This window comes from Sphaeramia orbicularis, unplaced genomic scaffold (genome assembly GCF_902148855.1).
Source record: "Sphaeramia orbicularis unplaced genomic scaffold, fSphaOr1.1, whole genome shotgun sequence".
Lineage (NCBI taxonomy): Eukaryota > Metazoa > Chordata > Actinopteri > Kurtiformes > Apogonidae > Sphaeramia > Sphaeramia orbicularis.
The window spans coordinates 1-21,549 of NW_021941712.1; the positions used below are offsets into that span (position 1 = coordinate 1).

The 21,549-nt window shown below is 48.0% G+C and overlaps 1 protein-coding gene across 1 annotated transcript; it reads left to right on the forward strand.

Moving 5' to 3' along the window:
• Positions 1-1,995: 1,995 nt before the first annotated feature.
• Positions 1,996-20,846, forward strand: a1cf (apobec1 complementation factor; the record flags this gene model as incomplete). Its single annotated transcript, XM_030130746.1, has 8 exons — positions 1,996-2,160; positions 3,659-3,756; positions 3,868-4,005; positions 4,308-4,452; positions 7,367-7,611; positions 8,514-8,650; positions 16,902-17,053; positions 20,689-20,846. Coding segments are annotated over 8 exons (1,238 nt in total), but the record flags the coding sequence as incomplete, so codon positions are not given.
• Positions 20,847-21,549: the final 703 nt, after the last annotated feature.

The window sequence follows — 21,549 nt, forward strand, 5'->3', positions numbered from 1 at the left end:
GAGCTTGGGGAACCCCACAGGGCCGAGGGTGGAGCCTTGGGGAACCCCACAGGGCTGAGGGTGGAGCCTTGAGGAACCCCACAGGGCTGAGGGTGGAGCCTTGAGGAACCCCACAGGGCTGATGTTTTAGGTGTCAAACATATGGCCCAGGGGCCAAATCTGGCCCCCCAAAGGGTTCAATCCGGCCCTGGGATGAATGTGTGAAATGCAGACATTACAGTGAAGACATGAACAGTCAAGGATATTAAAATCATTTTAGGTCAATTCAATCTAAAGTGGGTCAGACCAGTAAAATACTACCATAATAAACTATAAATAATGAAAACTGTAAATTTTTCTCTTATTTTTTAGTGTAAAAAAGTTACTTTACACAAGAATATTTACATTTATAGACTAGCCTTCAAAAAAAATGTGAATAACCTAAAATCTCTTCAGAGATGTGTGTGTAATTTTAATAATAATCTCCGTTATTGAATGTTTTGTGTATTTGTAGATCCACTGTGATCTGTAAATTGAGATTCACTTGTATAAATAACAAACTAAGGCCTAATATTGTTAACGTTCCACTTATTTTTCTGAAGAATTTGCAGGTTGTTCATAGTTGTTCGAGTACAATTCGTAGATGTAAATATTTTCATTAGGAATTGACATTTTTTCACTCAAAAGTTCTTATTCTCCTATTATTTCTATTATTGTACTGGTCCGACTCACTTTATGCCATATTAGGCTGAATGTGGAACTGAACTAGAATGAGTTTGACGGCCCTGTTTTCTGTGGTTTTAGTCGGACGTGGTTTTGGCTTCGTAAACACTTTGATGACAGTGAAACTAAACGTCCTGTTCGATGATAGTCAGAGGACAAACTTCACTCTTTCAAGGCTTCGCTGTTGCACAAACGCTGAGCCATAAAAGGTTTATCTATGACACTTTACCGACTTGAACTGCTTTATTATCCCATTATCGAAAAGATCCTACAGGCTTTGAAATCCTGCAGTAAAACGTAGATGGAGACACTGAAAACATGGAGGAAATGATGCATTGGGTGTTTAAAAGTGTTCAGAGTGGGAAAGGACTGGAACATCATGCCCCACCCCCACCCCTCCTTCATTGGCCGATGACCCAGTGACTCTGATTGGCTGATGATGACACAGCCCTGAAGTCAGAACCAGACTCTGACATGTTTTATGATGTTGTCTTTACTTCTGCGATGTGCTGGAACCGCTGAGGTCTCAATGGTGTGGGGTCAAAGGTCAAACGGATAAAGAGGAGATAAACAGTAGATCTGCACATGCTCAGTACAGACTTTGGCTAACAGTTCCTATGTGTGCATTAAGGGCTAGCTGATTAGCATGCTAACAGTTCCTATGTGTTCATTAGGAGCTAGGTGATTAGCATGCTAACAGTTCCTATGTGTGCATTAAGGGCTAGCTGATTAGCATGCTAACAGTTCCTATGTGTTCATTAGGAGCTAGGTGATTAGCATGCTAACAGTTCCTATGTGTGCATTAAGGGCTAGCTGATTAGCATGCTAACAGTTCCTATGTGTTCATTAGGAGCTAGGTGATTAGCATGCTAACAGTTCCTATGTGTGCATTAGGGGCTAGCTGATTAGCTGGGGGACAGGGTCCACTCAGGTCCACCTGGGTCCACTCAGGTCCACTCAGGTCTGCCCGGGTCCACCTGGGTCCACTCAGGTCGAATCAGGTCCACCTAGGTCCCCTCAGGTACACCCAGGTCCACTCAGGTCTACCTGGGTCCACTCAGGTCCACCTGGGTCACCTCAGGTCCACCCGGATCCACTCAGGTCCATCTTGGTCCCCTCAGGTCCACTCAGGTCCACCCGGGTCCACTCAGGTCCATCTGGGTCCCCTCAGGTCCACTCAGGTCCACCCGGGTCCACTCAGGTCCACCTGGGTCCACTCAGGGTTCATGGTTTTCATCTCTATGGTTTATCATGTGACCGTCCACATGTTGACCTTTGACCTGTGTGCATCAGGTCGCATCCAGCTGTGGGGTCACGCTATCGCTGTGGACTGGGCGGAGCCTGAGGTGGAGGTTGACGAGGATACCATGGCAACCGTCAAGATCCTGTACGTGAGGAACCTGATGCTGCAGACCACCGAGGAGACCATCGAGAAGGAGTTCAACAGCCTCAAAGCAGGTACCTGAACGCACCACAGCCCCAAAGCAGGTACCTGAACGCACCACAGCCTCAAAGCAGGTACCTGAATGCCCTACAGCCCCCAAAGCAGGTACCTGAACGCACCACGCCACCAAAACAGCCTCAAAGCAGGTACCTGAATGTACCACAGCCCCAAAGCAGGTACCTGAATGTACCACAGCCCCAAAGCAGGTACCTGAATGTACCACAGCCCCAAAGCAGGTACCTGAACGCACCACAGCGCCAAAACAGCCCCAAAGCAGGTACCTGAACGCACCACGCCACCCAAACAGCCTCAAAACAGGTACCTGAATGCACCACGCCACCCAAACAGCCTCAAAGCAGGTACCTGAACGCAACACACCAAAACAGCCTCAAAGCAGGTACCTGAACGCACCAGGCCCCACTGCCCACCGAACTGTTTAATTCCTGTTGATCCACTAAACCACTGAATCCATGTCAATACTTGTGTCAAATACAGTTACTGATCTGTCCATGGTCTGCAGATATGACCATATTTGGACGTTCAGAGGCTCTGTGGTTACCGTGGAAACACCGTCATCTTCTACAACACTGAACCCGTTCACATCCACACCAATACTCCCATCATTATCCAATTTCTGGAGTTATCGGAATATTCCAGTGATCATGTAAACAGGATAATCTGATAACGGCAGTTATTGCATTATGAGAAACTGGATTAACATATGTAGATTTGTCCGCAATACTCCGATGTCTTCATGCATGTACACGAGTTAATCTGATTAATTTAGTTCTTTTATGTCTGCACATGTAAAAGCAATTAAAAATAGTAAAGTTCGGAAGTGACGTCGTCAAATGCATGGACCTGCGTTAGCGCCGGACAGCCAGTGTTAACGCTGGACAGCCAGTGTTAACGCCGGACAGCCTGCGTTAGCGCCGGACAGCCAGTGTTAACGCCGGACAACCAGTGTTAGCCCGGCGTTAACACCGGACAGCCTGCATTAACGCCGGACAGCCAGTGTTAGCGCCGGACAGCCAGTGTTAACGCCGGACAGCCTGCGTTAACGCCGGACAGCCTGCGTTAGCGCCGGACAGCCTGCGTTAACGCCGGACAGCCTGCGTTAGCGCCGGACGGCCTGCGTTAACACCGGACAGCCAGTGTTAATGCCGGACAGCCAGTGTTAGCGCCGGACAGCCAGTGTTAACGCCGGACAACCAGTGTTAGCCCTGCGTTAACACCGGACAGCCTGCGTTAATGCCGGACAGCCAGTGTTAGCGCCGGACAGCCAGTGTTAACGCCGGACAGCCTGCGTTAACGCCGGACAGCCTGCGTTAGCGCCGGACAGCCTGCGTTAACGCCGGACAGCCTGCGTTAGCACCGGACAGCCTGCGTTAGCGCCGGACGGCCTGCGTTAATGCCGGACAGCCAGTGTTAATGCCGGACAGCCAGTGTTAACGCCGGACAGCCAGTGTTAACGCCGGACAGTCTGCGTTAACGGTAGATGTTTGATTTCAGGGGCGGTGGAACGGGTGAAGAAGATCCGAGACTACGCCTTTGTCCATTTCACCCAGAGGGAGGACGCCATCAACGCCATGAACGGCCTCAATGGAAAGGTCAGAGGTCACGGTCCGTTCTTATTTCTAATGCTAACGGTCCAAGGACCCGGCCTTGAGGAACTCCGTGGCTAACGTTGCTTTTCCTGCTGGGGGCGGGGGGGGTTACAGGTTCTGGACGGTTCTCCCATTGAGGTGACGCTGGCCAAACCGGTGGACAAAGACAGCTATGTCCGCTACACCAGGGGGACGGGGGGGCGGGGGGGGGCGCTGCTGCAGGCCGACTACCCCACCTACACCCTGGGACAGGTAGGACCCTGAATGCACCACACCCTCCACATCTACAACACAACAGGGTTGGATAGGTAGGACCCTGAACGTACCACAGCCACAACACAACAGGGTTCCTTCAGACGTTTACTTGAATAAAAGTACTAATACACCATGAAAATACTCCTGTGAAATAACAGTACTCCATCCAAAGCCTCATGTGTGTACTCCGCATACTTGTGTACATACTCTGTCCTGTTAGAGCTCTGATCACTGTGGTGCGTTCAGGTGCTGTTTTTTCTGTGTGAATTAACCTTCGGTGGCTCCGCCCCCTCCTCCAGGTGTACGACCCATCGGCGGCGTACCTGGGCGCCCCTGTCTTCTACGCCCCCCAGGCCTACGCTGCCATTCCGGGGCAGTTCCGCTTCCCGGCAGCCAAAGCTCACGTCGGGGGGCGTGGCCTGATCAGGACGCCGTCTGTCAGAGGTGAGTACGCTCTGAGCACGTGCATGATTTAAAAACACACCAGCGTGGGCTCACATTGGGCTCACATTGGGCTCAGGGGGTGGGTGGAGCCTTCACTGGGTGGGTGGGGCTAGTGGATCTGAGCTCCTGTTTCAAATCAAACTGCAATCAGATGCATCGACGCCAAATCTGTCCCCGCCCAATCAGCCACGCCCCCTTCTGCGCCGCACACCTGTGGAAGCCGTGACCCTGGTTTGAACCGTGTTCTGGATTGCACCAATCAGAACCTGCTTCCATCAGTCACATGACAACTGATTCACTCAAACGCCTTCAAACCATCAGACGTGTCGCACGACGTATGCCAACACAACCTTTACACCAATTTCATCCTCTGACATAGTTTGTCATTTTATTACGTTACATGTTTTATGTCGTTACGTGTTTTACACCATTACGTATTTTACATCATTACATGTTTTACGACGTTACATGTTTTACGCTACATGTTTTACGTCGTTATATATTTTGCACCATTACATTTTACGTCATTACGTATTTTACGACGTTACATGTTTTACGTCACGTGTTTTACGTCATTGTATATTTTATACCATTACATGTTTTACGACTTTGTGTTTTACGACTTAATGTGTTTTACGACGTTACATGTTTTACATTATGTGTTTTATGTCGTTATATATTTTACGCCATTACATGTTTTACGCCGTTACAGCATTTACGTTGTCACTTGTTTTATCTCGTTACGTGATTTATGTTGTTACATGTTTTGCATTGTTTTTGTTGTTCCATATTCCTTGCCGTTAGTTTCCTGTTGGTTCTTTTCTGTTGTTTTCATTTTGTTTTGTGTTTTTCGTCCTTTTTCATCCTTTTTCATCCTTTTTCATCCTTTTGCGTCTTTTTTGTCCTTTTGCGTCTTTCGCCTCTTTTTCGTCCTTTTGCGTCTTTTTCATCCTTATGCGTCCTTTTTCATCCTTATGCGTCCTTTTTCATCCTTTTTTGTCCTTTTGCATCCTTTTGCGTCTCTTTTGTCCTTTTGTGTCTTTTGTGTCTTTTTCGTCCTTTTGCGTCTTTTGTGTCTTTTGTCGTCCTTTTGCGTCTTTTGTGTCTTTTTCGTCCTTTTTGCATCTCTTTTGTCCTTTTGCGTCTTTTGTGTCTTTTTTGTCCTTTTGCGTCTTTCACCTCTTTTTCGTCCTTTTGCGTCTTTTTCATCCTTATGCGTCCTTTTGCATCCTTTTTTGTCCTTTTGCATCCTTTTGTGTCTCTTTTGTCCTTTTGCGTCTTTTGTGTCTTTTTCGTCCTTTTGCGTCTTTTGTGTCTTTTTCGTCCTTTTTGCATCTCTTTTGTCCTTTTGCGTCTTTTGTGTCTTTTTTGTCCTTTTGCGTCTTTCGCCTCTTTTTCGTCCTTTTGCGTCTTTTTCATCCTTATGCGTCCTTTTTCATCCTTATGCGTCCTTTTTCATCCTTTTTTGTCCTTTTGCATCCTTTTGCGTCTCTTTTGTCCTTTTGTGTCTTTTGTGTCTTTTTTTCGTCCTTTTGCGTCTTTTGTGTCTTTTTCGTCCTTTTGCGTCTTTTGTGTCTTTTTCGTCCTTTTTGCATCTCTTTTGTCCTTTTGCGCCTTTTGTGTCTTTTTTGTCCTTTTGCGTCTTTCGCCTCTTTTTCATCCTTTTGCGTCTTTTTCATCCTTATGCGTCCTTTTTCATCCTTTTTTGTCCTTTTGCATCCTTTTGTCCTTTTGTGTCTTTTGTGCCTTTTTCATCCTTTTTGCATCTCTTTTGTCCTTTTTGCATCTCTTTTGTCCTTTTGCGTCTTTTTCATCCTTTTTTGTTCTTTTACGTCTCTTTTGTCCTTTTACGTCTTTTTCGTCTTTTTCATCTTTTTCGTCCTTTTGCATCTTTTTCGTCCTTTTGCATCTTTTTTGTCCTTTTGCGTCTTTTGCCTCTTTTTCATCCTTATGCGTCCTTTTTCGTCCTTTTGCGTCTCTTTTGCGTCTCTTTTGTCCTTTTGCGTCTTCTGTGTCTTTTTCGTCCTTTTTCATCCTTTTGCATCTCTTTTGTCCGTTTGCGTCTTTTTCATCCTTTTTTGTCCTTTTACGTCTCTTTTGTCCTATTACGTCTTTTCGTCCTTTTGCGTCTTTTTCGTCCTTTTGCGTCTTTTTCATCCTTTTGCGTCTATTTCGTCCTTTTGCATGTTTTGCGTCTTTTTTGTCCTTTTGCGTCTTTTTCGTCCTTTTACATCTTTTGCGTCTTTTTCGTCCTTTTGCGTCTTTTTCGTCCTTTTGTGTCTTTTTCGTTCTTTTGTGTCTATTTCGTCCTTTTACATCTTTTGCGTTTTTTTCGTCCTTTTGCGTCTTTTATGTCCTTTTGCGTCTTTTTCATCCGTTTGCGTCTATTTCGTCCTTTTGCATCTTTTGCGTCTTTTTCGTCCTTTTGCGTCTTTTTCGTCCTTTTACATCTTTTGCGTCTTTTTCGTCCTTTTGCGTCTTTTTCGTCCTTTTGCGTCTTTTTCGTCCTTTTGCGTCTTTTTCGTCCTTTTACATCTTTTGCGTTTTTTTCATCCTTTTGCGTCTTTTATGTCCTTTTGCATCTTTTTCATCCGTTTGCGTCTATTTCGTCCTTTTGCACCTTTTGCGTCTTTTTCGTCCTTTTGTGTCTTTTTCATCCTTTTGCATGTTTTTTGTTCTTTTGCGTCTTTTTGCGTCTTTTTCGGATCTAGATGTTTTTGCGTTCCAGAACTCGATCCAAACCAGGGTGAACCTCAGCATTCGCTCGCTCACTGGTAACCGTCGGACTCTCTGATGGGAGTCTCGTTACCGTGGCGACCACCACTGTTGTCTGTGATTGACTGATTGTGTGATTCTTGTCTCTGATTGGTTCCATTGATTTGATTGATGTCACTGCCTTTTCGGTCTCCTGTAGAAGTTTACATGACTGTACCTGTAGGGGCTGCGGGGGTGCGGGGGCTGGGAGGGCGGGGCTACCTGGCCTACAACGCCGGGGGCGGAGCCTTGGGCAGAGGGGGCGGAGCCGGTGCCTCTTACAGTCTGAAGGCAGATAAACAGGAGGCAGAGAAACTGTACGACCTGCTGCCGGGGATGGAGCTGACCCCCATGACCCCTGGACCAATGAGCATGAAGGGGGCGGGGCTGAAGCCGGCCACGCAGGTAACCACACCCACATACACCTGACACACACCTGAGTCACACACAAACATACCTGAGAAATACACACACACAACTGAGACACACACCTGAGACACATACACACACCTGAGACACACACAACTGACACACACACACAACTGAAAAATACACACACACACATACACACATACCTGAGAAATACACACACACACACACACAACTGAGACACACACCTGAGACACATACACACACACACACATACACACACCTGAGACACAAACACACACCTGAGACACACACACACACAACTGACACACACACACACAACTGAAAAATACACACACACACCTGAGACACACACAACTGAGAAATACACACACACACCTGAGAGACACACACAACTGAGAAATACACACACACACCTGAGACACACACACACAACTGAGAAATACACACACACACATACACACACACCTGAGACACACACACACATACCTGAGAAATACACACACATACACACACACACCTGAGACACACACACACCTGAGAAATACACACACATACACACACACCTGAGAAATACACACACACACGAGGAATACACACACATACACACACACCTGAGAAATACACACACACACACGAGAAATACACACACATACACACACACACGCCTGAGACACACACACACAACTGAGAAACACACACACACACACACACACACAACTGACACACACACACACAGGTTCAGTGTTCTTTCATGTTCCTCTGGTTCTGTTCATGTTGGTTCTGGTTCTGGTGCTACAGGTTCTGTTCATGTTGGTTCTGGTTCTGTTGGTTCTGTTCATGTTGGTTCTGGTTCTGTTGGTTCTGGTTCTGGTTGTGCAGGTTCTGTTCATGTTGGTTCTGTTCTGGTTCTGCAGGTTCTGGAGGAGCTGTGTCAGAAGAACTCCTGGGGTCCTCCTGTGTACCAGCTCCACTCTGCCATTGGACCGGACCAGCGCCAGCTCTTCCTCTATAAGGTCACCATTCCAGCTCTGGCCAATCAGTACCCCAACGTGTAAGCCCCGCCTACACCGCTAACATCTGCACCCAAAGATCATGTGATCTGGACCAGGGGGTCCAAACCTTTAGACCTGAGGACCACATACAGATAAACATGGGAAGGACTGGGTCTGTCAGTGGAGGTACTGAGGTGTTCTGCCTCCCCTCTAAGGTATGTTTAAGGGAAAACAGCCCATCACAGCTTTAAGTGACTGAACTTAAGGGAAAACAGCCCAGGAAAACAGTTGTGGGTGTTGCCTTTGGTTGGGCCTAAGCCCCACCTCCTCAGCCAGTTTAGGGCGGAGCTGTTCAAGTTCAGACCAGATCCATACAGACCCAGAATCCACCACTGGAACCAGGTTCAGGTTTAGTCACATGATCCTCCTGTATTATCCTTCTGCCACAAACGCCCACATTTCACATTCATCAGGACAAACTCCTTCAGTGGGTTGGACCAGTTCTCTGGTCCAGTTCAGAGACGCTCCGTCGGTGCGTCCTATTAGTAGATCCGTTTGGACCCGGTTCTGTCCTGTTAGTAGATCCGTTTGGACCCAGTTCTGTCCTGTTAGTAGATCCGTTTGGACTCGGTTCTGTCCTGTTAGTAGATCCGTTTGGACCCGGTTCTGTCCTGTTAGTAGATCCGTTTGGACTCGGCTCTGTCCTTTTAGTAGATCCGTTTGGACCCAGTTCTGTCCTGTTAGTAGATCCGTTTGGACTCGGTTCTGTCCTGTTAGTAGATCCGTTTGGACCCGGTTCTGTCCTGTTAGTAGATCCGTTTGGACTCGGCTCTGTCCTTTTAGTAGATCCGTTTGGACCCGGTTCTGTCCTGTTAGTAGATCCGTTTGGACCCGGTTCTGTCCTGTTAGTAGATCCGTTTGGACCTGGTTCTGACCTTTAGTCCATCAGACCCATAGACTCCTGCAGGCGTCAGGTTGGACGGACGCTGATGTTGACTCTTCACAGACTCATCCCACTGCGTTTCCAGATGTTCTACTCGCAGACTTCTTCTGCGTTCATCGTAAACAGGGTCATAAACAGTGTGATTTCCTTCTCAGTGATAGAAAACTCTGAAGCGTCGACTGAATTCTGTAATGAGACAAGATCACAGACACGTGTTCTCCCATTTTAGCAGCCTTTGGATGTGCGAATTTGAGTTTGGACAGCGTGGGGAAGTCCACTACATTGAAGTTGTGAAGTTGTGACTCAAAGAGGCGGAGCTTTGTGCAGAATGCGTTGCTGTGTGCATACAGTTGTGGCACCAGCTGCTCTTTGCCGTGGAATCTCCTGTTCAGTGTGTTAAGGGGATCCCTGAGATCTGCAACAGAACCCGGTCTTCCAGTCATAGGTCACTGAGCTCTTGAACAAGTTGGCCCTTCTCTGCCAAAAACGTATCCATATTTGATCTCAGGGAGTAAACCCGCTGCAGCACGGAGCCACCCCTTTACCAGTGCCTAGGGACTGGTGGAGTCGGTCCCCAATGAACTCTGGTGACCGTTTTCACAGCAGTGTTCATCACATGTCCAGGCTGGACGGTGTTGGCGCAGAGGTCTTCTTGACGCAGAGGTCTTCTTGGCGCAGAGGTTTTCATGGTGCAGAAGTCTTCTTGGCACAGAGGTCTACTTGGCACAAGGTCGTCTTGGCGCAGAGGTCTTCGTGGTGCAGACGTCTTCTTGGCACAGAGGTTTTCATGGTGCAGAGGTCTTCTTGGCGCAGAGGTCTTCTTGGCGCAGAGGTCTTCTTGGCACAGAGGTTTTCATAGTGCAGAGGTCTTCTTGGCGCTGAGGTCTTCTTGGCGCAGAGGTTTTCATGGTGCAGAAGTCTTCGTGGCGCAGAGGTCTTCTTGGCGCAGAGGTCTTCTTGGCGCAGAGGTCTTCTAGGTGCAGAGGTTTTCATGGTGCAGAGGTCTTTGTGGTGCAGAGGTCTTCTTGGCGCAGAGGTTTTCATGGTGCAGAGGTCTTCGTGGTGCAGAGGTCTTCTTGACACAGAGGTCTTCTTGGCGCAGAGGTTTTCATGGTGCAGAAGTCTTCTTGGCGCAGAGGTCTTCTTGGCACAGAGGTCTTCTTGACACAAGGTCTTCTTGGCACAAGGTCTTCGTGGCGCAGAGGTCTTCGTGGTGCAGAGGTCTTCTTGGCACAGAGGTTTTCATGGTGCAGAGGTCTTCTTGGCGCAGGGGTCTTCTTGGCGCAGAGGTCTTCGTGGTGCAGAGGTCTTCTAGGCGCAGAGGTTTTCATGGTGCAGAGGTCTTCGTGGTGCAGAGGTCTTCTTGACGCAGAGGTCTTCTTGGCGCAGAGGTTTTCATGGTGCAGAAGTCTTCTTGGCGCAGAGGTCTTCTTGGCGCAGAGGTCTTCTTGGCACAGAGGTCTTCTTGGCACAAGGTCTTCTTGGCACAAGGTCTTCTTGGCGCAGAGGTCTTCGTGGGGCAGAGGTCTTCTTGGCCCAGAGGTTTTCATGGTGCAGAGGTCTTCTTGGCGCAGAGGTCTTCTTGGCGCAGAGGTCTTCTAGGCGCAGAGGTTTTCATGGTGCAGAGGTCTTCATGGTGCAGAGGTCTTCATGGTGCAGAGGTCTTCTTGGCGCAGAGGTTTTCATGGTGCAGAGGTCTTTTTGGCGCAGCGGTCTTCTTGGTGCAGAGGTCTTCTTGGCGCAGAGGTCTTCTTGGCGCAGAGGTCTTCGTGGCGCAGAGGTCTTCTAGGCGCAGAGGTTTTCATGGTGCAGAAGTCTTCGTGGCGCGGAGGTCTTCGTGGCGCAGAGGTCTTCTAGGCGCAGAGGTTTTCATGGTGCAGAGGTCTTCGTGGTGCAGAGGTCTTCTTGACGCAGAGGTCTTCTTGGCGCAGAGGTTTTCATGGTGCAGAGGTCTTCTTGACACAAGGTCTTCTTGGCACAAGGTCTTCGTGGCGCAGAGGTCTTCGTGGTGCAGAGGTCTTCTTGGCACAGAGGTTTTCATGGTGCAGAGGTCTTCTTGGCGCAGGGGTCTTCTTGGCGCAGAGGTCTTCTAGGCGCAGAGGTTTTCATAGTGCAGAGGTCTTCGTGGTGCAGAGGTCTTCTTGACGCAGAGGTCTTCTTGGCGCAGAGGTTTTCATGGTGCAGAAGTCTTCTTGGCGCAGAGGTCTTCTTGGCACAGAGGTCTTCTTGGCACAAGGTCTTCTTGGCGCAGAGGTCTTCGTGGGGCAGAGGTCTTCTTGGCCCAGAGGTTTTCATGGTGCAGAGGTTTTCATGGTGCAGAGGTCTTCATGGCGCAGCGGTCTTCTTGGTGCAGAGGTCTTCTTGGCGCAGAGGTCTTCTTGGCACAGAGGTCTTCTTGGCACAGAGGTCTTCGTGGGGCAGAGGTCTTCTTGGCCCAGAGGTTTTCATGGTGCAGAGGTCTTCTTGGCGCAGAGGTCTTCTTGGCGCAGAGGTTTTCATGGTGCAGAGGTCTTCTTGGCGCAGCGGTCTTCTTGGTGCAGAGGTCTTCTTGGCGCAGAGGTCTTCTTGGCACAGAGGTCTTCTTGGCGCAGAGGTCTTCGTGGGGCAGAGGTCTTCTTGGCCCAGAGGTTTTCATGGTGCAGAGGTCTTCTTGGCGCAGAGGTCTTCCAGGCGCAGAGGTTTTCATGGTGCAGAGGTCTTCATGGTGCAGAGGTCTTCTTGGCGCAGAGGTTTTCATGGTGCAGAGGTCTTCTTGGCGCAGCGGTCTTCTTGGTGCAGAGGTCTTCTTGGCACAGAGGTCTTCTTGGCGCAGAGGTCTTCGTGGCGCAGAGGTCTTCTAGGCGCAGAGGTTTTCATGGTGCAGAAGTCTTCGTGGCGCAGAGGTCTTCTTGGCGCGGAGGTCTTCGTGGCGCAGAGGTCTTCTAGGCGCAGAGGTTTTCATGGTGCAGAGGTCTTCGTGGTGCAGAGGTCTTCTTGGCGCAGAGGTTTTCATGGTGCAGAGGTCTTCGTGGTGCAGAGGTCTTCTTGACGCAGAGGTCTTCTTGGCGCAGAGGTTTTCATGGTGTAGAAGTCTTCTTGGCGCAGAGGTCTTCTTGAGACAAGGTCTTCTTGGCACAAGGTCTTCGTGGCGCAGAGGTCTTTGTGGTGCAGAGGTCTTCTTGGCACAGAGGTTTTCATGGTGCAGAGGTCTTCTTGGCGCTGGGGTCTTCTTGGCGCAGAGGTCTTCTTGGCACAGAGGTCTTCTAGGCGCAGAGGTTTTCATGGTGCAGAGGTCCTCGTGGTGCAGAGGTCTTCTTGACGCAGAGGTCTTCTTGGCGCAGAGGTTTTCATGGTGCAGAAGTCTTCTTGGCGCAGAGGTCTTCTTGGCGCAGAGGTCTTCTTGGCACAGAGGTCTTCTTGGCACAAGGTCTTCTTGGCGCATAGGTCTTCGTGGGGCAGAGGTCTTCTTGGCCCAGAGGTTTTCATGGTGCAGAGGTCTTCTTGGCGCAGAGGTCTTCTTGGCGCAGAGGTCTTCTAGGCGCAGAGGTTTTCATGGTGCAGAGGTCTTCATGGTGCAGAGGTCTTCTTGGCGCAGAGGTTTTCATGGTACAGAGGTCTTCTTGGCGCAGCGGTCTTCTTGGTGCAGAGGTCTTCTTGGCACAGAGGTCTTCTTGGCGCAGAGGTCTTCTTGGCGCAGAGGTCTTCTTGGCGCAGAGGTCTTCTTGGCGCAGAGGTCTTCGTGGCGCAGAGGTCTTCTAGGCGCAGAGGTTTTCATGGTGCAGAGGTCTTCTTGGCACAGAGGTTTTCATGGTGCAGAGGTCTTCTTGGTGCAGAGGTCTTCTTGACGCAGAGGTCTTCTTGGCGCAGAGGTTTTCATGGTGCAGAGGTCTTCTTGGCGCAGCGGTCTTCTTGGCGCAGAGGTCTTCTAGGTGCAGAGGTTTTCATGGTGCAGAGGTCTTCATGGTGCAGAGGTCTTCTTGACGCAGAGGTCTTCTTGGCGCAGAGGTTTTCATGGTGCAGAAGTCTTCTTGGCGCAGAGGTCTTCTTGGCGCAGAGGTCTTCTTGGCACAGAGGTCTTCTTGGCACAAGGTCTTCTTGGCGCAAGGTCTTCTTGGCGCAGAGGTCTTCGTGGTGCAGAGGTCTTCTTGGCACAGAGGTTTTCATGGTGCAGAGGTCTTCTTGGCGCAGGGGTCTTCTTGGCGCAGAGGTCTTCTTGGCGCAGAGGTCTTCTTGGCGCAGAGGTCTTTGTGACGCAGAGGTCTTCTAGGCGCAGAGGTGTTCATGGTGCAGAGGTCTTCGTGGTGCAGAGGTCTTCTTGACACAGAGGTCTTCTTGGCGCAGAGGTTTTCATGGTGCAGAAGTCTTCTTGGCACAGAGGTCTTCTTGGCGCAGAGGTCTTCTTGGCACAGAGGTCTTCTTGGCACGAGGTCTTCTTGGCGCAGAAGCCTTCGTGGTGCAGAGGTCTTCTTGGCGCAGAGGTTTTCATGGCATAGAGGTCTTCTTGGCGCAGAGATCTTCTTGGCGCAGAGGTCTTCGTGGCGCAGAGGTCTTCTAGGCGCAGAGGTTTTCATGGTGCAGAGGTCTTCATGGTGCAGAGGTCTTCTTGGCGCAGAGGTTTTCATGGTGCAGAGGTCTTCTTGGCGCAGAGGTCTTCTTGGCGCAGAGGTCTTCTAGGCGCAGAGGTTTTCATGGTGCAGAGGTCTTCATGGTGCAGAGGTCTTCTTGGCGCAGAGGTTTTCATGGTGCAGAGGTCTTCTTGGCGCAGTGGTCTTCTTGGTGCAGAGGTCTTCTTGGCGCAGAGGTCTTCATGGCGCAGAGGTCTTCGTGGTGCAGAGGTCTTCTTGACGCAGAGGTCTTCTAGGCGCAGAGGTTTTCATGGTGCAGAGGTCTTCATGGTGCAGAGGTCTTCTTGTCGCAGAGGTCTTCTTGGCGCAGAGGTCTTCGTGGCGCAGAGGTCTTCGTGGCGCAGAGGTTTTCGTGGCGCAGAGGTCTTCGTGGTGCAGAGGTCTTCTTGGCGCAGAGGTCTTCTTGGCGCAGAGGTCTTCTTGGTGCAGCGGTCTTCTAGGCGCATAGGTCTTCGTGGCGCAGAGGTCTTCTAGGCGCAGAGGTTTTCATGGTGCAGAGGTCTTCGTGGTGCAGAGGTCTTCATGGTGCAGAGGTCTTCTTGGCACAGAGGTCTTCTTGGCACAGAGGTCTTCTTGGCGCAGAGGTCTTCGTGGCGCAGAGGTCTTCTAGGCGCAGAGGTTTTCATGGTGCAGAGGTCTTCGTGGTGCAGAGGTCTTCTTGGCGCAGAGGTCTTCTTGGCACAGAGGTCTTCGTGGCACAGAGGTCTTTGTGGCGCAGAGGTCTTCTAGGCGCAGAGGTTTTCATGGTGCAGAGGTCTTCTTGGCGCAGAGGTCTTCTTGGTGCAGCGGTCTTCGTGGCGCAGAGGTCTTCTTGGCGCAGAGGTCTTCTTGGTGCAGCGGTCTTCGTGGCGCAGAGGTCTTCTAGGCGGACGATCCAGTGCATTTGAACAACCTCACCTCCGCTCCTTCGTGCCTTTTATACCGTAGATGCCCTTCCTTTGCACTCACTGGTCGTTGCTGGAGCCCATCGGTTGTACCTCCACAGTTTGTCCCATTGAAGTCCCATCAGTTCAGTTGCTTCTGACACAGCTTCATAGTGTTCTGACCTGTCATTTTTCTTTTTACACTCCTAAGATCAAGCAGCTGCTCCATAACTCAAAAATCATCAACTCCACGCAAAAACCTTCACAGCTGTGCGGTGTCCGTAGCATGTGCACTCTCACCACATGCAGTCGAGTACAAATCAAAAGCACCAGCTTTATTTTAGGCTTGATGTTTTAAGTTAGTCAACAAGTCTTCAATTCGTCACACAACCGTATTTGTGGACAGGCTAACGGCTAACAGGCTAACGTTGTTGAATTCCTGTATGTTCTGTGGGCTCATTCTTACCATGACTTTAGTGAGGCGCTGTTTTATGAAGTCACCGTCTGGGTCAGGTCTCTTCAGAACTGGACACTGTGGCATTTCTCATGTTTTGTTAGCGCAGCACAAACCTGTTGCTGGGCTATCAGGCTAGCTGTCATTAGTTTCAGCTTGTCCTCCAGCTCAGCACCAGTGCAGGATGTGACAGGCTGATGTTCGTTCAGAACGTCGAACTCTTTCACCACTCAAACAGTTTCAGTGCAGGTCAAACTTCTTAGGGTTCCATGAAAAAATATTCATTTTTCCAACGTGTCACTCACTGCGGTCTTTGATCTCTTCAGTTCTGCTTCAGTCATCGTCAGCAAACCTCTTCTGATCGGTTGGTTTGTGGAGCTACTGTTTTATTCAAGACAGTAGCTCCACCTAGTGTTAAAACTAAAAAGTACAATAGAGTTAAACTAATGTGCGGGCCATAGTAATATATATTTAGAATTCTATATTTAGAATTCAATTTGGGCCAGTTCAAAATGGACGGTGTCCGTATTTGGCTTTTGGGCCGTGGTTTGGACAAACTCAACTGTATGAACACAAATGGATTTCTATAATCTCATAAAGGTTGAATGAATGAATGAATGAATGAATGAATGAATGAATGAATGAATGTTTATTTCAGTTAAATACAAGATACAAAACACACACATATAAAAAAGACAACAAAACAAAACACCTACATATTAAAAAAGAAACAAACAAGCATAAAATTAACACATTTTGTAACTGAAAAAGGAAGAAGCTGAAGCCGGAGGCTTATTTCTGCTTCTCCTATTTACACCCTTAGTCCATGTCCACACCTTAAGTTGCAACAGAAAAATACTTAAACTTAAATTATACTACATTCAGTGTAATAAGTTATTTTGTAAACATATTACTCTCATAGCCCTTCATAATTTGACCAATTAAATTCTTTTTGAAACTCAACAGTGAGCTACACAATTTCACTTCATCCTTCAATTCGTTCCATATTCACGATTCGTTCACGATGAACGTTTACAGGCATTTTTCAAAATAAGACTGAAGTTTTTATTCCATGTAATAATGAAAATGATCAGACACGTGTTGAAGGTTTTGGGCCCTTTTGTTGCATGAACTCCTTCTGGGCCTGTTCTGATGTCAGTCCTTAAAGGCTTCAGTCCAAACCTTAAATAGTTCATAGTACCGTCTACAGCTTGGACTGGGCCCTGGTTTTAGTTGTCCGTGGGTTCTGGTTCCACGCCACCTCCTGCTGGTGCCGTTGCCTCCTGCCTTTGCCGTTGCCTCCTGCCGTTGCCTCCTGCTGTTGCCTCCTGCTGTTGCCTCCTGCCTTTGCCATTGCCTCCTGCCTTTGCCGTTGCCTCCTGCCTTTGCTGTTGCCTCCTGCAGTTGCCATTGCTGTTGCTAACCTGTGCGTCTCCTCCTTTGCAGACATCCTTTCACCCCTGCAAAGCTATGCATTGCCGTAGACGAGGCCAAAGTGCACGCGGCTGAGCACACGCTGCAGACGCTGGGCGTGCAGACGGAGGGCGGAGCTGAGGCAGGCGTGGGCGTGGCCACAGTGGCGTCGGTGGCCTTCCCAGGTATGTGAAGGTCCGTAAACCCAATGCACTTAACGCTCACTGCACAAAACACTGACACACACCCCACACACCACCGGCCAATCACAGGACAACACCACCACCATGGCCGGACACCATGACAGCGATTTGAAAGTGATAAATATATAAATATAAAATAAATATAAAAGGCACCAATGTATGAATAAAAAATATAAGTATTGTCAAAAATATGACAAAAAAATGCACAAATTTACATGAAAAATCTGTCAATATTCCCTAAAGAGTTAATCTGAGATTCTACAGCCATAGTTATATGAAAAAATATATAGAAGAAATATATGTACATAATATGTCTGTAAGAATATATGCAAGGAGTCGAATACATTTATATATATATATATATATATATATATATATATATATACAGACCTGATCAAAATCTTAAGACCAGTTGAAAAATAGCTAGAATTTACCTTTTGCACATTTGGATCTTAATGAGGTTTTAAGTAGAGCTACAATATACAAAAGCAAGAAGGGGGAGTGAGACAAAAAGCACTTTGAAAAAGTCATTTATTGAAAACAACAAGTAAACTGAAATAGGCTGTTTATCAGCTGATCAAAAGTTTAAGACCACAGGCTATAAAAGCCAAAATCTGCTCCAAATTCTCCTTTTCTGTCGGGCATTCACACGGTCATGCCCTCCTGATGGCTAAAGCTCAGAAGCTTTCTCTTCTTGAACGTGGTCGGATCGTCCAGCTGCATAAGCGAGGCCTCTGGCACCGTGCCATTGCTGCTGAGGTTGGACGCAGTAAGACAGTCATTCTACATTTTTGGACAGATCCTGAGCATTATGGAACAAAAAAGTCAAGTGGTAGACCCAAAAAAATGACACCTGCGCTGAGCCGGAGGATCCCATTGACTGTCCGTCAGGACACAGGGCGGTCCTCCACCCAAATGAAGGCCCTTACTGGTGCCGACTGCAGCGCAATAACCATCAGACGGCATCTGCGGGAAAAGGGTTTCAAAAACAAAAAACCAATTCAAAGACCTCGTCTCCTACAACGCCACAAAACTGCCCGTTTAGACTTTGCCAGGAGCATCAAACATGGGACACTGAAAGGTGGAAAAAAGTTTTATTCTCTGATGAGAAAAAATGGAACCTTGACGGTCCAGATGGCTTCCAACGTTACTGGCATGACAAGGAGATCCCACCTGAGATGTTTTCTACCCGGCACAGTGGAGGGGGGTCCATCATGATCTGGGGTGCTTTTTCATTCAGTGGAACACTGGAGCTTCAGGTGGTGCAGGGTGGTCAAACGGCGGCCGGTTACCTGCAGATGTTGCAGCGGGCATCCCTCATGACTGAGGGCCCTGGTCTGTGTGGGAACAGCTGGGTTTAAAAACAGGACAACGTTGCAGTTCACAATGCTCGCTTGACCAAGGACTTCTTCAGGGAGAAGAACATCACTCTTTTGGACCATCCCGCATGTTCCCCTGATTTAAATCCCATAGAGAACATTTGGGGATGGATGGCAAGGGAAGTTTATAAAAATGGCCATCAGTTCCACACAGCTGATGCCCTTGGTGAAGCCATCTTCACCACTTGGAGCAATGTTCCCACCAGCCTCCTGGAAACACTCGCATCAAGCATGGCCAAAGGAATTTTTGAAGTGATTAACAAGAACGGTGGAGCTACTCATTACTGAGTCCTACTGAGAACATTTTTTGTTCTGGTTTGGAGAGTTTTTTGTAATTTTTTGAGCGATGGTCTTAAACTTTTGATCAGCTGATAAACAGCCTATTTCAGTTTACTTGTTGTTTTCAATAAATGACTTTTTCAAAGTGCTTTTTGTCTCACTCCCCCTTCTTGCTTTTGTATATTGTAGCTCTACTTAAAACCTCATTAAGATCCAAATGTGCAAAAGGTCAATTCTAGCTATTTTTCAACTGGTCTGAAGATTTTGATCAGGTCTGTATACATATATATATATATATATATATATATATATATATATATATATATATATATATATATATATATATATATATATATATAAAGCGCTCAATGAGACAGACATGGATCGGAAGAGGAGGAATTGATTCTACACAAACTTTGGTCAGTATTTATTATTATTATGATTATTGTCTCGGGTAAATGTAACTAGCGAGCTAATTGGAGAGCGAACAGCCAATCAGAGTGTACTTCCGTAAGCTCTCCGATTGGTTGGTTTTGTGGCACAATTGTAACGTGTGTGTCAAGTTGAGCGTGCGGACACGACAACCTGAGCGCGCAGGGAGAGGGAGGTTGAGTGAGAGAGGGAAGGGGAAAGTGAGCGAGCGCAGCGGTCTGTTTGTGCGCCATGGAAAGAATTAGTGAGAGAACAATATGAGTAAAACTAACATGCAAACGCATTTATGGAGCACAATATCGATTTTTGTTTGCTCAAGCATAATTTCTTTTTGAAATATAATTGATGTGCTCCCAAAATATGTTTTTATGTGCTCAAAATCTCTAACTGTGTGCTCAGAATCTATCATTGCTTGCTCAAGAAACTGGCACAAATCTAATTCTATAATTCCATATGTTTACTGCTATGCGCCGTCATGTTGAGCAGGTTGGTTTAAAGGCGGCCTTACACTGTGCGAGTTTAGAGATGATTTCTCACTCGTGCGACTCTTTCTGGGATCGGACCAGATGTGCCTCTAATCGTGTGTCGTGCTTGGTGCAGTGTACATGGGGTAAAGAGAAGCAATTAGCACCTCACGACCACCTCACGACCAGCAATCCTGTGTTCGCAAGGAAAACGGAGCTGTTTGAAATCCTGCTCGCTCCTTGTGAGTGTATCGTACTGTCAAAGCAGTGTCACAAGCCGATGTGCCTCAAATTCTCACACTGTGCATGCGCCAACACAGACGCGTACAGTAGCGTACAAGCTAACAGTAGCTGGCTATTGTCCTAGTGCAGTTTAGCTGTTGCAGCTTACCTCTAGTTTCTGGATGACAGCCCATACTGTCCACGTCTGGACAACCAATGCCTGCACCAAACACATCGTTGTCTTTTCTTCTTTTTTGATTCCTCACAGATAATGGCACATATTACCAAAGCAGCTCGTTGGTTTTGTTTAGCACTACCATTTCGTGACTCACGCCAATGCACAATCGTCTATATGCACTTTTACGGATTCCTTGGTATTTTAACGTTGTATTTCCGGATACAACACTCAAACATGTGGTGCGTCCTGTGGTGTATGGTCCTACAGTGTGAGCAGTCAGGTCGCATACGAGCGTCGGTCCGTACAGTGTGAGAACAGGAATCGTGAGCCTGACTGTACGACTGATTCGCATAGTTTGAGATGGAGCTGCGTGCAACGATCGAAATAATCGCACAGTGTATGGCCGCCTTAAGACACTCAGTCTGACTGAGAGGGGCGTGGCCTTGGGGGGGGGGGGGGGGGGGGGGGGTATGTGCAGACCCTCTATTAGACCTGGATCTGTTTATGAGTCTGAGTTTCGTAAACAGACCCACTATCAGCTGATCCCTCATCAGCTGATCCACTGTCGCTGATCCACTATCAGCTGATCCCTCATCAGCTGATCCCTCATCCGTGGGTTGGTGTTTGTTGGCGTTTGTGACTCCGTTTGTGTTTGCTCGTCAGGTTACGCTCTGGCCAACCCAGCGGCGGCGGCAGCGGTGGCCTCTCAGCTGAAGGCGGCGGCGTCTCTGGGTCAGGACCTGAACGCCTACGCCGCCTACGACGGATACCCCGCCTTCGCTGTGGCGACACGCCACAGCGACGGATACGGCGTCTTCTAGAGTGCTGGTCAGAGGGAAACATGACAATAGACTGACCTACAGCTGCTGAAACAAACAAGCAAACAAACAAACAAACAGACAAACAGACAAACAAACAGACAGACAGACAGACAAACAAACAGACAAACAGACAGACAGACAAACAAACAGACAGACAGACAGACAGACAGACAAACAGACAGACAGACAAACAAACAAACAAACAGACAAACAGACAGACAGACAGACAAACAAACAAACAGACAAACAGACAAACAAATGCTGCAGAAGTAGATTAAACCTGGCTCCAAACTGCCCCAATCACATGTTTGATCCATTAAAGAGTTAAACTGAGTTAAACTGAGTTAAACTCAGTTTAACTCAGTTTTAACTGGCATAAACTCTGCAGATTGAACAGAACTCTTTGTGTCTGAACTCTAATCCACTGTATCCACATGTTTAATGTTTTCATTCATATTCTAACTTTATGAATTTACTGAAAACTGACAAATACTGGACTGGATTTACCCACAATCCTCTGCTCCCACTGGACTGGACTGGACTGGATTTACCCACAATCCTCTGCAGTCCTGTATCTGGACATATGTCTTCATCCTTTTAACAAACATGAAACTGGAAGTGACCAAAAATAGACACAATGGAACCACACTGGTGTCCTTCCTGTTGGGTTTGATGGACTTCCAGTTAAACCCAGTCCAACATA